The sequence below is a fragment of the Chanodichthys erythropterus genome, chromosome 14 (genome assembly GCF_024489055.1).
Source record: "Chanodichthys erythropterus isolate Z2021 chromosome 14, ASM2448905v1, whole genome shotgun sequence".
Lineage (NCBI taxonomy): Eukaryota > Metazoa > Chordata > Actinopteri > Cypriniformes > Xenocyprididae > Chanodichthys > Chanodichthys erythropterus.
The window spans coordinates 11,945,470-11,958,794 of NC_090234.1; the positions used below are offsets into that span (position 1 = coordinate 11,945,470).

At 39.1% G+C, this 13,325-nt stretch overlaps 1 protein-coding gene across 2 annotated transcripts; it reads left to right on the top strand.

Moving 5' to 3' along the window:
* The first annotated feature begins 272 nt into the window (after positions 1-272).
* il1rl2 (interleukin 1 receptor-like 2) lies at positions 273-11,208 on the top strand. Of its 2 annotated transcripts, none has more exons than XM_067408567.1 (11): positions 273-833; positions 981-1,121; positions 1,981-2,200; positions 2,854-3,016; positions 4,303-4,462; positions 6,580-6,636; positions 6,881-6,998; positions 8,033-8,169; positions 8,250-8,390; positions 9,600-9,758; positions 10,658-11,208. In XM_067408567.1, exons 2-11 carry the CDS (start codon positions 1,046-1,048, stop codon positions 11,032-11,034), a joined length of 1,608 nt encoding a protein of 535 aa, XP_067264668.1. In that variant the 5' UTR covers positions 273-833; positions 981-1,045; the 3' UTR covers positions 11,035-11,208. The 2 variants fall into 2 exon arrangements, with proteins under 2 accessions (XP_067264668.1, XP_067264667.1); XM_067408566.1 differs by having other exon boundaries at positions 273-582.
* Positions 11,209-13,325: the final 2,117 nt, after the last annotated feature.

Below are 13,325 nucleotides of genomic sequence, written 5' to 3' on the forward strand. Positions count from 1 at the left end.
GTTTTTTGCATTGTTGGAAGTGTGCCACTTCATTTCTGTTCTGCGTTGTTTCTGATTTTGGTCTCTGAAAGCCCTAAGTGTGACTTTTTTTTCACACTAACATAAAAAAAGATATCTTTCCAAATATTTCTGTTGTTGTTGTTGTTGTTGTTGTAGATCTAGTAAGTATTGGTAACCATACAAAGTCTCATGCCATTTGGACAAAGATAACTTTTTTTTTTTTTAATCAAAAGTCATTTGGAGCAAAAAGACCCTAAAATGGTTAAGATGGACAATGACACTATTTCCTGAAATTAATATTCTGTTTTCACTGTAAAGCTGCTTTTAAACAATCTATGTTGTAAGAAGTGATCTATAGGCTAAATAAAGGTGACTTGACTTGTCTTAAAGAAAACCGATATATAGTGATGCTCTGACGCCTGTCGTCGCTCGTGTTTCCGGGAGCAGCGGTGGCCGGTGGGAAGCGGTACTCTCCACAGTTGTCAAACCGCAGAGTTCAGCAGAAAAACTATAATCGTGTCAGTCTGGAGGAAATTCCGAGAAATCGTTGCTGAGGTCAAACTGCACGATCCTCTACACGAGGTAAGACGCTTCTGCTGCTCTTCTGTTTTTACTCTATAGCCGAAACAAACAAGAATTTCTATTCGTTTCTGTTTCTGTAGTCGAACTAAACCCGCTTTACTGAGACGATCATCCTCGCGTGATGATGTCAGAACACACGACAGTCAGCACGTCATTTGTTGTGACTGAGCGTCACTTTGAAGGTTTCATCCTTGATCATTTATAACGCTTTAAACAGCGTGAAGAGTTGAAGTTGCCCAGAATGCCTCTCTGTAGGTGTTTATCATGTTTCTCAGGAGAAAACGGGAAATGTGACAGCTAGATGGCTTTGTAGTCGAGTTTCGTATCCCGACCTGATGTCAGTCACGAGGAATGAAGTTTCTTTCTTTCTTTCTTTCTTTCTTTCTTTCTTTCTGAAGTCTCGTAGGCGCTGTTGTTGGAACCGGTCCGACCGCTGCTGGGAAACTAAACTAAACTGCCTCAAATGCCACGAACACTAGAAATGAGCTTTTCCACATTTTATTTGCGGTGGATTTTCCTGCCCGTCCTGTGGGTTGCAGGTAAGAGTCGCTGTTTTCAGTGGATCCTGTGGTATTATGGCCCGTTTTCATGTTGGCTTCAGGAGGAAAGTTGCATTCGAGTCCGAGTTTGCTTCGTGCATGTTTGTCTGTTCAAACAACCGAAAGAATGAATAAGGTGAAGATGCATATCTATGCACTGGACGGAACTTGACTAGCAATTGCATAATTTACTAACGTTTTTCAAGATAGATGTAGAAATATATAACTGTGTTCTACACGTTCCCCAATTCATAAGTTTAGCGAGTGTTTACATACTGACCTAAAAACGCGTCTGACTCTCCTCAGATGTGGTTGAATACTGATCTTAAAACCTCTACTGACGATAAAAATGCTACATTGGTTAGAAATCAGGTCAGACAGTAAAGACTATGCCTGTTTTAGTTTCCTTTCAACCACATTCTGAAACGAAGGTATAAAGGTCAGACTTCATAAACGCATTGTTTTCACAAATTACAACTGAAATTTTGGGGTTTTATGAAATGCATATTTTTCATATTTCAGATTACTTAGATAATTAGTATGGGCTGCTTAAGATATAAAGGATGTGCATACGTAAAAACTAGGTGTTCATATACAGCTTACACCTTAAACCACAGCTCTGCCTGTCCGGGACAAAGTTTAACTGATGTCTTAAATGCGGGGAAACCCTGTGTGCAAGTGTTGCCATTTGTCCTAATCCTGATGTTCGTTGTCTAATGATGTACTAACCATAATTGCAAAAATAATTTCCGGTTGTTATTGTTAAACAGGTCAAACTAAATGATGTGGAATAACTAGTACTTCAGTAATACAGTCCGCTGCACATGTATTAATCCCTCACTAACACATTTCCATTCAGGTTTCCCTCTTGAAGAGACTAAGACAGAGAATAAGAGCTTTGGCTTCATTGCTGGCCTTGTGTCTAGACTTGAATGCAGCACTGATAGTCCGAATGTGAGCTGGAGCCGTGTTCCCAGCCAGAGCTTGGAAAACATCAGTGGAATAACCATTAAAGACAATGTGCTCTGGTTCCTCCCGGCTCAGCCCGTCCACAGCGGAAAATACTCGTGCTTCAGAAGGTATTGGTTCAGTTCAAGCTTTTGTTGATTTGGTTTTGACACGTGTTGGAACACACTTATTAATGTTTTTATCCACAAACCGTGTTGTTTTTTTCATTTACAATCTTAATAAAGTTGAAAAAAGCTCATTCTGCCATTTTAATATTCTCTTGGCATTAATGAGCCTCTTTTGAAATGAAATGAAAGTGAAATCAGGATTCTTGTTCAAAACATCCTCCCCTTGTTTCTAACAAAGGATTCTTCAGAAAAATCGGACTTTCTGAACCTTCTGAACACTGAAATCATTGACATGTTCAGCTGTTTATGTGTTTAGTCTGTTGAGAACAAGCCATTTCTGCAGTTTAGTTTCTATAAAGGCTCTTTTTTCAGTAGGTGATTTTGAATATACATTATGTTTTATAGTAAATTTAAAGAAAATTCAAGGATATTTAATTCCTAAAGACATGATCTTCAAACTCATACTGAAATACAGCATAATTCCTGCATACTTAGGGACAAAACCTTGAACCAGAATTATCAATTAAAATGAAAGGCATAGAGCATGAAGATGCTAACATAAATTAAAAACACTTTGCACTGGCTCCGCATGATTTGTGTTCAGGATATCGGCCGTTCTTTCATCCCAACTGTTGTTCTTGTGTTCTCCATGGCAGAGAAGGCAACGATACCTGGGAAACAATATACACCGTCTCCGTTCAGAATGAAACATGCCCCCCTATGAACAGAATAGAAGAAGTAATGAGCACGAAGGAGTTTGAATGTTTCCTTCCTCACATCTTTGAGTTGGACCCTGGAGCTCAAGTCACCTGGAGAAACGTAAGACGTGACGCTGCACCGTAAATGACACCCATATCACCACCACGATCATATGCCATGTTCACGCCACAGGTAAATACGGTTATAACAGTGTCCTGACCGAACACGCCGCAACATGCCACTTCTGTTTTAGAAAGTTTCTGCAGTGTCATGGCGGGAGCAACAGCTTACAGTATGAGTATCTCAGGTATTGATTCTGTGCTTTTTAATCTTAAAAGCATCTAAAGTGCGCACTTAAAGTGTTAATAGGTAACTCACCTCAGATCTTGAAAATAAATTAAAACTTTCATACTGTAAACCAGCTGTGTTCTCTGACAGATTGTTTCAGTCACTCAGTATGTATTTTTAATAATGGTGTAGAGTCCAGTGCGCTTGCAGAGAGACTCCGCCCACACACTCTTCTGATTGGTTGTGATTTTGGGCTGATTCTGTCATCACTTCAGGTTTGGATAGATAAATTGCTTGTTGCCGAATCGCGTCTGGTTAGGATGTGGTGTAAGCGTTTCTTCTTCTTCTGTTCACACTGAGTTCAGTTATACACTGGAAACACCCCTGGCAAAGTGTGGTTTTGGACGATATCAGCATAAATCCTTATCATTTTTTGGTGCAAATACATTACAGTAACTTGACATTATCATTGAAGACCAGCAAAAATAAATTTCATTTTGATTACATAATAATGTCAATGCTGGTTACTGGATTAAACTTGGCCCGGGTTTGTAAAAGAGTTCTGGGTCAGCACACCTTAATAGCTTCAACAGTTAAGTTTAGAATACAGTGAACCAATCAGAACCCAGTTCAGGTCAGATAGCTGCTAATGCTGGATAAGTTTTTTCTATGTATAAACTGTTTATGTAATAAAATAGTTTGTGTTGTCCCTTATCAGTGCAAAATTATCACAAATTAAAAAGGATTCATGGCAACATTGTCCAAAACTTTTCTAGGGTGTTTCCAAGCTTTTGGAGGGAAGTGTAGTGACCACATGAACTCTGTGTGGCATAAACAGAACTGAAGTGAACCAGCTCAGACCAGCCTGCTGAAAATGACTAAAAGTCATTTGATTTGAATGCATCGGGTGGCTAATATTACTTTCGTCAAAAATAGCAAACATGAGGCAAGTTGTTTTTTTCTGTAAGGCTTTAGTCATCAGTAAGTTGAGCATTGTGGGTTCGGAAGTTGCAGACGTACACAGTCCTCTCATTTAAAGGATTCACTTTCACATGTGAACGTTTCTGTGCGTGTGTGAACATGCTCACTGAAATCTCTTTCTTTTTCTCCCTCTGTAGCACTGCCATCCACTCAATGTGACGCACAGTAAGTTTTTCCCGGTGAACAGATCTCCGGAGAACGCTGGAGAGTACACTTGCTTTGTGAACTTTACTTTTGAAGGGCAATACTACTTTGCTGCCCAGACTACAAAAATCAACTTCCTGTCTCCAGGTTTTGGTAAATAACAGTTCACAATTCTAGTGGCTATATTTATATTTGACTATGTTCATATGTGACGTGTTTTCTTCTGTGTGAAGGATGCGTTAGAATTTGTCCAAAAGCTTGAATTATTGGCATCAGGCACCGATGATGCCCTAACATGCTGCCTATGTAGGCTGGAACAGACACGAACAAATGAATGAATGAAATGTTTTTGGATTTAATTAGTTATGTTCTCTTATATAAACATGAAGACTAATATCATGTTGTAAAGTAAAACTGCAGCACTCAAAATATATTTTGTGTTAAATATGTTCCTCCCCTGACACACGAGTCAAGAGAATGCTGTTCCTGCTGGAAAATGAACTGTTTCGCAAATATCCAGTTCATCATGCAGAAATAGTGTTTTTTGTTTATATGAAGAACAGTTACATTAATAATTAGATGTCTATTATTATATAGTGCTCATAAAAACGTAATTTCAGTGTCTAGTAATCTGTCGAGTTACAGACCGATATATATTTGTGTCAAGACACAACAACCTTGTGCAGCTTCAGATACAGATAATAAAGTCCCACCCTCACCTGTGCTGCGCATCGCTATTGGCTGAAGCGACACACCCGCTGGCCAAAGGTCAGAAACGTCCCGTGGCAATTCAAAAAGAAAGAAGGCACACTTCTAGTGTATCAAGAGTGATGATTTTTATTTTTATTGTTTGAAAATCCTTCATAGTGCACCTTTAACTTGATGTACTAAAATGAAAAACCCTTGCCGTAAAAATTCATAAAAACAATAGACATGTTTTAAAAAAAAAGGCAAACCAAACTATTAAAAAAATTACTAAAGCTTTAAAATAAAAATGGAAAATATAAAAAAAGGTCATTCAAAACAACAATAAAACCATATTAATATCTCAGTTACACTAAATCTCTGTAGGTGATGTTTTAGGTGATGGGTTATAAAGATGCCTGACATGAGAAATAAAAAGATTGTTCACTAATGAAACGCCCTAATAATTAGAGTTGTGACGTTCGCGAACGAACCGATTCTTTTGAACGGCTCATAAACATGAACGATGGGAGCCGAGTCGCGGCTGGAGGGGAGCCGTTCTTTCTGTCGTTCTTTTTTCCTATGCGTGTTTCACACAGATGCACACAAATGAGCTCCTCCGCGAGACAGAACAGTTATAGGGGGAGGGGCGCACCCAGCGCAGGCCAACCCTTTATAGCGTGATGATATTAGTTATTAGTTGTGCACGCATCCTTCACGTGAGTACTCCAGTGGAAAAAAATACTGTGATACTGTTCTTGTATTTAAATTTTTCACTAAAAGCTGTTTTGCACATTCATTGCAGCCCACTTTGTTATTGTTCATTGACTTGAAGGGGCTGATGTCCTATTTGCAAAGTTTACAGTAGTAATAGTATGTAGTATGTAGACATTTCCATTTTATTTATTCTAATTTTATCTACTTAAAATATTTTTTGTTTTCTATCAAAATGTTCTTGTGTGGAAGTGTTTGTAGTAAAAGCTGTTTTGCACAGAAATTCATTGCAGTCGGCTTTATTTTTGATGTTTATTTGTGAGTAGGTATTGTATGAATAACATAAGTCAATGTAGCTTTACACACACACACACACACACACACACACACACACACACACACACACACACACACACACTTTGTACTCAAGGTAAATCCAAAATAGTGATGTCACTGTCTAAGCAGAGGGATTTGTGCGACCCTATGGAATATAGTCCACACATGACAAGTGAGGTAATAATCAATATTTCAGAATAATTCAAACTCAGATATTGGTGTGTGATATCCGAGTTTTAATTATTTGACTACAAATCTCACCTCATCATTCCTCCCAGTGATAAACTGAGATGCCCCCAAGCTAGCTTCTTAAAACTGACTAAATATTTAAAAAGAGCCAAAAGAGCCGTTCTTTTGAACGGCTCTTTGAAAGGAACGGATCGCGAAGATCCGGATCCCCTCAAAGAGCCATTAATCCCATCACTACTAATAATATCCACTCACAGTAGATGGCAGTATAGAGCTGAAGTGAAGAGATGGCTGTTCTGTGCTTTGATGTGATGTGTGTGTGTTTTTGTGGCTAATGTTGTTCACAGTGGTGACAAAGCCTGAAATCCTCCTCCCAAAAGAAGAAACTTTCACAGTAACACTTGGTGAGTGATGATGACATATTTAACTCTTCTGTTACAGTACGTGTGAAACAGATAGCACTTGTTCATGTTTTCACTCAAGGCTATTTATGTGTTTTTGTGATCTGTGAAAAGAGTTGTGCAAAAATATATCAGCGTTAAAGAATCATCTGGGAATTTAAATCAAAAACACAGCATGTTAAATTAAAATTGAAAGTCGTGAAACCAAATCATTTGGAAAAGTGTAATGATATTCATGTCACCGCAGGTAAAAGTTTCAGTCTGAGCTGCCAAGCTCTCGCTGGGAAGAACGACATGGGAGAGACTTCGATATACTGGTATAGTGACTCTGGCTCTCTCGATCTGAACTACGACCAGAGCATCACGTAAGGACTGAAGAAATTTTGTAACACTTTCTATGAAGAGCATGCTTATAATGAATTATAGCTCCATTTATACTTATTTAGAAGCTATTCTATAAATACATTTATAAAGACTCATTAAGGCATACTGCATTATAAGAACAGTTACATTTATATTAGTTTTATACTGTTTAGTCCGTCTTATGGTTCAATGAATGTAACTTGCATTGCTATAATGTTATTATATTATAGTTGCAATAACATTTCTATTCAGATTTATTTGTCAAATTAATGAATATATTGTTATTAATAGCAGTGTTGTGTTCTTATAAATACTTATTATGAATGCATCACTGATGGCTTTCCCTAAACTGAAAACACAGGATGCAATTTTCCTAAAGCAAATGTTAAGAAATCATGAAGATGTGCTCATTATACTTTTTAAGTTGCTTACTTGTAAATGTAACTAATGAACAACAATTCCTGGAATAAAATTTAAAAAATATGAAATTAAAAACAATAAGAAAAAATAAGAAATTAATACAAACGGTTGAAAAAAAAAAGTATATTATTTAATATTACATACTAGCAGAACACTGCAACAATATAGTTTTTAAAGTATTATTCCAAAGTGCTATAAGCAATACCATAGATTTGAACAAATCAAAATGACCACTCATGACCTCTAATGCGAACTTTAGCTGTTAAAGACAGAATTATTAATAACTAATTGATACAGCAACGTGTCTGGATTTGATCATTCATAAATCAGTGAATAATGGATTGTGAGCATGCACACTGAAAAAGCAAATGCATGACTTAAAGTTATTATAAAATAATATAAATGCATCTATAACTGTTCTTATAATGCAGTATAGGTCTTAATGAGTCTTTATAAATATATTTATAGAATAGTAATACTTAAGTATAAATGTGGCTTAAAAAGTCATTATAAGCATGCTCTTTATAGTTTGCTCTTCATATGTAAATAATGAGAGAGAGTTTTCTCTATGATGTGACTAGAAACCATTTTGCTTCTGCATGTCTCGTTTTTCCAGGTTTAAGGACGACCGGAAGTACATGCAGGCTGTCTTGTCCATCTCAGAAGTCACAGCTGAATATCTGTACACTAATCTCACCTGTATGGTTCAACATTCCGCAGGTTCAGATTCTGTTACAGTCATACTCATCCCAGGTGAACTCAAGGTTATATAGTATATTACGATGGATTATTGTCCTCTTTTCCAGCCTGCTCCATTCTGTTTTTCTCTCCAGCTAGTCAGAAGGAGCGTAATTTCTGGATCTGTTTTGGTCTGGTGGCTCTTGTCTTTTTACTGGGTGCCGTGGCGTTTCTCGGTCGAGTCGATCTGGTTCTGGCCTACAGGCGTGTGTGTCCGTCTGCTGCCGGACGCAGTGGTATGTGTTTACCGACTGGTTTCTGTAGAGATGCGGTCAGTTAGACAGACTCCAGTGATCAATCATAAATGTTTATTCTGAAATACAAGTGGGTGAATTTCACGGCAACATCAAACATTATCTGGTCAGCACTGCTTATAAATATTACAAGTATCTAAATATCTTCATTTATGTTCTACAAAAGAAAGAAAGTCAAAGAGGTTTGAAACAACAGGAGGCTCAGTAAATGCTGACCAGTTTAATTTTGGTATATATGTTGCATTTTTTCTGCATTGTGGCATTAATTTCATGACAAGTAAGCGCTGTGATGTTTCATGTCTTTTATTGTGAAATTTAATCACTGTTTTCCGTGTGCTTCCCTTGCTCCTTTTGTAGCTTGCAATCATGTGATCATGTCTTGTTCTGATTGGTTCTTTGTTGATTGCTTTCATTAGTCTTGTATAAATAGCCCTCGTGTTTCCGTTGTATCGTGTCTAGCTTTGTTCACTGTAATCTGCTGTCAGTAAGTTTATGTTTCAAGTCAAGTCTTTGTTTCATGTTTGATATGAATAAACTGCACTTGTGTTCTTCAAGCTCGCCTTCAGGGGATCATTATTACAAGTGCATTTTAAAATGATCATAATCATAATGCACCTGAATGTTTTTTTTTAGTTTCCTTTCTTATTTGATTTTCACAAAAATCTCTGCTGTAATACAGCAGAAATATAAGGCATTACAACAAATAGTGCCATTAATTATGTAAACTTGAACTGCATGATTGTTCAATAAAAGCATGAATCAGATACGAAAGAAAATCAGTAATACTTTACAATAAGGTTCAACATTAGTTAAACATTAGTTAATTAACATGAACTAACCATGATCAATACATTTGTTACTGTATTTACTAATCTTTGTTAACATTAGTTCATGAAAATACAGTTGTTCATGTTAGTTCACTGTTAGTTTAATTATGTATTTGTAAATGTTGAAATTAACTTTAACAAAGATTAATAAATGCTGTAGAAGTGCAGTTGATTATTAGTTCATGTTAATAAATGAACCTTATTGTAAAGTGTTGGCAGGAATTCTTTGACAAACTTCATTTTCCAAAAAGGCCAATTAATCAGTGACATAAACTGCAGAGCACTGCTTTTTCATCAAATTATATAAAAGTAATTTAGTTGTTATTTTTTATTGCACATTGATTATTCTCATGCTTCATTTAAGATGGAAAGTCATATGATGCGTATGTGAGTTATCTCCATGGTGATCAGCTCAGCTCATCTTCTGCAATGACTTTTGCCCTGCGTTTCCTTCCTGCGGTGCTTGAAGATCTTCATGGTTACAAACTGTTCATCAGTGGACGTGATGAGCTTCCTGGGGAAGGTAAACATCCTGTCACGTGAACGCCACTACACACAAACTGAAGGGCTGGTCGGTCTATAGCTAAAAACTGAATTCAGTATGATTGTCTATTTATGCATTTGCTCTGAAATAGCTTAGTTTCCCTCAATCATTTCATCAAATCAGTCAATAATAAAATCCTGTTCAAATTATGAATGTATGTTTTCACACTGTTTTTCACTAATGTACAAGATAAATAATCATATTTAATCGTTGTCATGCACCACATGTCATAAACAGTAATATTTACCTACAGATACAGCTACTAAAATATTGAAATATGTGAATACTTCCATGTGGAGACAACAGTGAGCATCTTAGGGATGTTGGGGTTTGAAATAAATCATGTGCATTAATAGAGATGTTTCAAATAAAAACTGCATAAAAAATCACTGTAATATTCACAATGTTGCTTACAATGAATATTTAATACATCACCCATCACTACACTAACACTGAGAGAAAGTGGCAGCAGAAGGCCTACTCCAAATTAAATAAATAAATTGTAGGCCTACGTGTAAGATTTATGGATTTGAATTGCATATAAAAATTCCATCTATTTGGATTAGTCTCATAAACTTACTGTGGTGTGTGTGTTTGTCAGTCATATACACTGCCGTTCAAAAGTTAGGGATCTGTTAAAGCTTTAATGTGTTTGAAAGTCTCTTCTTAACAAACTGCATTTATTTGATCAAAAATACAGTGAAAACAGTGTTTCTATGTGAATATATAGTAAAGTTTAATCTAAACAATTTATTACTCCAGTCTTCAGTGTCACATGATCCTTCAGAAATCATTCTAATATGATGATTATTGATATTGTGTATATTATAAGGCAATCTTACTAAGAAACGAGCGTTTGACACTAAACTCTTTTTCAGCGGTGCATGAAGTGGTGGCTGACAGAATGAGCCGAAGTCGAAGGCTGATCATTGTTCTCACATCACAGAGCTGTGCGGCGTCTCAGACCGACGCTACCGAGAGACCCCTCGTATCAGAGTACGGTGTGCGACTGGAAGAATCGTCCTCGGTCTACGAGCAGCGAGTGGGTATCTATGACGCTCTGGTGAAGCAGGGTCTGAAGGTCATCCTGGTGCAGGTGGAGGACGGCGTCGAGGAGGCTCTGCTGCCCGAGTCTCTGCGGTACATCTGCCGCACCAGAGGCATCCTGAGATGGAGGCAGAACGGCGGAGATCACGCAAACAGAAGGTTCTGGAAATACGTGCGTTACCACATGCCTCCAGCTCAGAAGCGCTGAACGCAGCGTGATGAACTAGTGCAGCCGCACTGTTTGTGTTTACAACAGCCAGAACTTCTGCTCTTTTGTTTGTTATTGTTTTTAGTTATTAATTATTTTTATTAAAAAAAATAGTAAAATTTTATAAGTTCTATTTTGACTACAGTTAGTTTCAGACACGTTACTGTTAATTATTTTTACAGAAAATAAAAAACAATGCAATAAAAACATTCACTGATTATTTTATTTATTTATTTATTTTTTTTTACATGTCGTAGCCTAATCTAATATGATGCAAATTTAAATAATTTATCAAAAATCTGTTTTATCTAGCTATATTAGTTGCTTGGCAGCTGATTTTTTTATTTTTTTATTTTTATTTTTTTTATTAAAATTTGTATTATAATAATGAAAAATGTAACTATTGCATGTTATGCCATTCAATAAGTATTTTAGTGAATTTCATCAGTGGGTTTTTGACCCTAAATGTCATGTAAGATCAAACTCACCCGTTGGAAATTACCACCGTCACTGTTCGTTTCACACTTTTCTTGTAACTAACCTTTCTTTGCCCTTAAGAGAAAACAGGAAGTTGTTGCTCTGCTTGCTTCATGTCTGTCCATGGCTTTTTGTTTTTCATCTTTCTTGATTTCCAAGTCAAGTCGCCTTATTTATTTAGCTCTGTTTACAATACAATCTGTTTCAAAGCAGCTTTACAGCGACAGCAGGAAAATAATCGTTTTGGCTTCACTGATTCATTTCCATTGAAAAAAATCATTATTAAATTAGTTCATTGTAGCCAATGCCACCAGCAGCAAAGTCTTCATAGACAGAATCTTTAAGTCTGCTGACAGCAAAGGCTCAAAGGGAGCAATCTGAAGTGCTCTGAGCACCAGAGTAAGGTCCCAAGAGGGTATGGAGAGGGGACGAGGAGGATTTAACCGTCTCGCCCCCCTAAGGAACCTTTGCCATCTATGTGGTCGTGGAAAGCGGAGATAGCAGCAGAATGGACTTTGAGGGTGGAGGGGGACAGCCTACGCTCCAACCCTTGCTGCAAGAAGGAAAGCACGACACCGATCGAGCATCTTCGGGGGTCTTCTCGACGAGAAGAGCACCACTCGACGAACAGGTTCCACTTCGAGGCGTAAGCACGTCTCGTAGACCGTGCGCGAGCCGAAGTGATGGTGTTAAGTACCTCGGGGGGTAAGTCACCTAGAACCTCCGCGTCCCGTCCAGGGACCAGACATGGAGTTTCCAGAGGTCTGGACGCGGGTGCCAAAGAGTGCCCCGTCTCTGAGAAAGAAGGTCCTTCCTCAGAGGAATGGGCCAGGGAGGGGCTGTCGCGAGGAGTGAGAGTTCTGGGAACCAGGTCCGGTTGGGCCAGTAAGGCGCAATCAGCAAGACCTGCTCCTTGTCCTCCCTGACTTTGCACAGAGTCTGTGCAAGTAGGCTCACTGGGGGAAACGCATATTTGCGCAGGCCCCGGGGCCAGCTGTGTGCCAGTGTGTCTGTCCCGAGTGTTCCCCCAGTCAGAGAGTAAAACAACTGGCAGTGGGAGGTTTCTGGTGAGGCAAACAGGTCTACCTGAGCCTCTCCGAACTCTCTCCAGATCAGCTGAACCACCTGGGGGTGGAGTCGCCATTCTCCTGGCAGCACAGCTCGTGATAGCTCGTCGGCCACACGGTTGAGCACACCGGGGACATGAATGGCGCGAAGGGACCTCAGAAACTTCCGACTCCACAGGAGGAGATGGCGGGCGAGTTGCGACATGCGACGGGAGCGTAGACCACCTTGATGGTTGATGTACGCAACGGTCGCAGTGTTGTCCGTACGGACCAGTACATGCTTGCCCCGTAGCAGGCCCTTGAGGCGGCTCAGAGCAAGACGTACTGCCAGCAACTCGAGGCAGTTGATGTGCCAATGCAGATGGGGTCCCGTCCAAACCCCTGACACCGCATGCCCGTTGTACGTGGCACCCCAGCCGGTGGCAGAAGCATCTGTGAACACCACAGCATGCCGGGACACCTGTTCTAGGGGCACTCCTGCCCGAAGAAACAAGGGGTCCGACCACGGACTGAAGGTTCGGCGGCACTCCTGAGTGATTGGCACCCGGAACGTGCCGCGCTGCCACGCCCATCTCGGGACTCGGCCGTGAAGCCAGTGTTGAAGCGGTCTCATATGAAGCAGACCGAGCGGTGTTACAGCCGCAGCAGCCGGCATATGCCCCAGGAGCCTCTGAAAGAACTTCAGTGGGACCGCTGTCCTGCCGTTGAACGTATTCAGGCAGTTCAACACTGACCGAGCACGTTCCT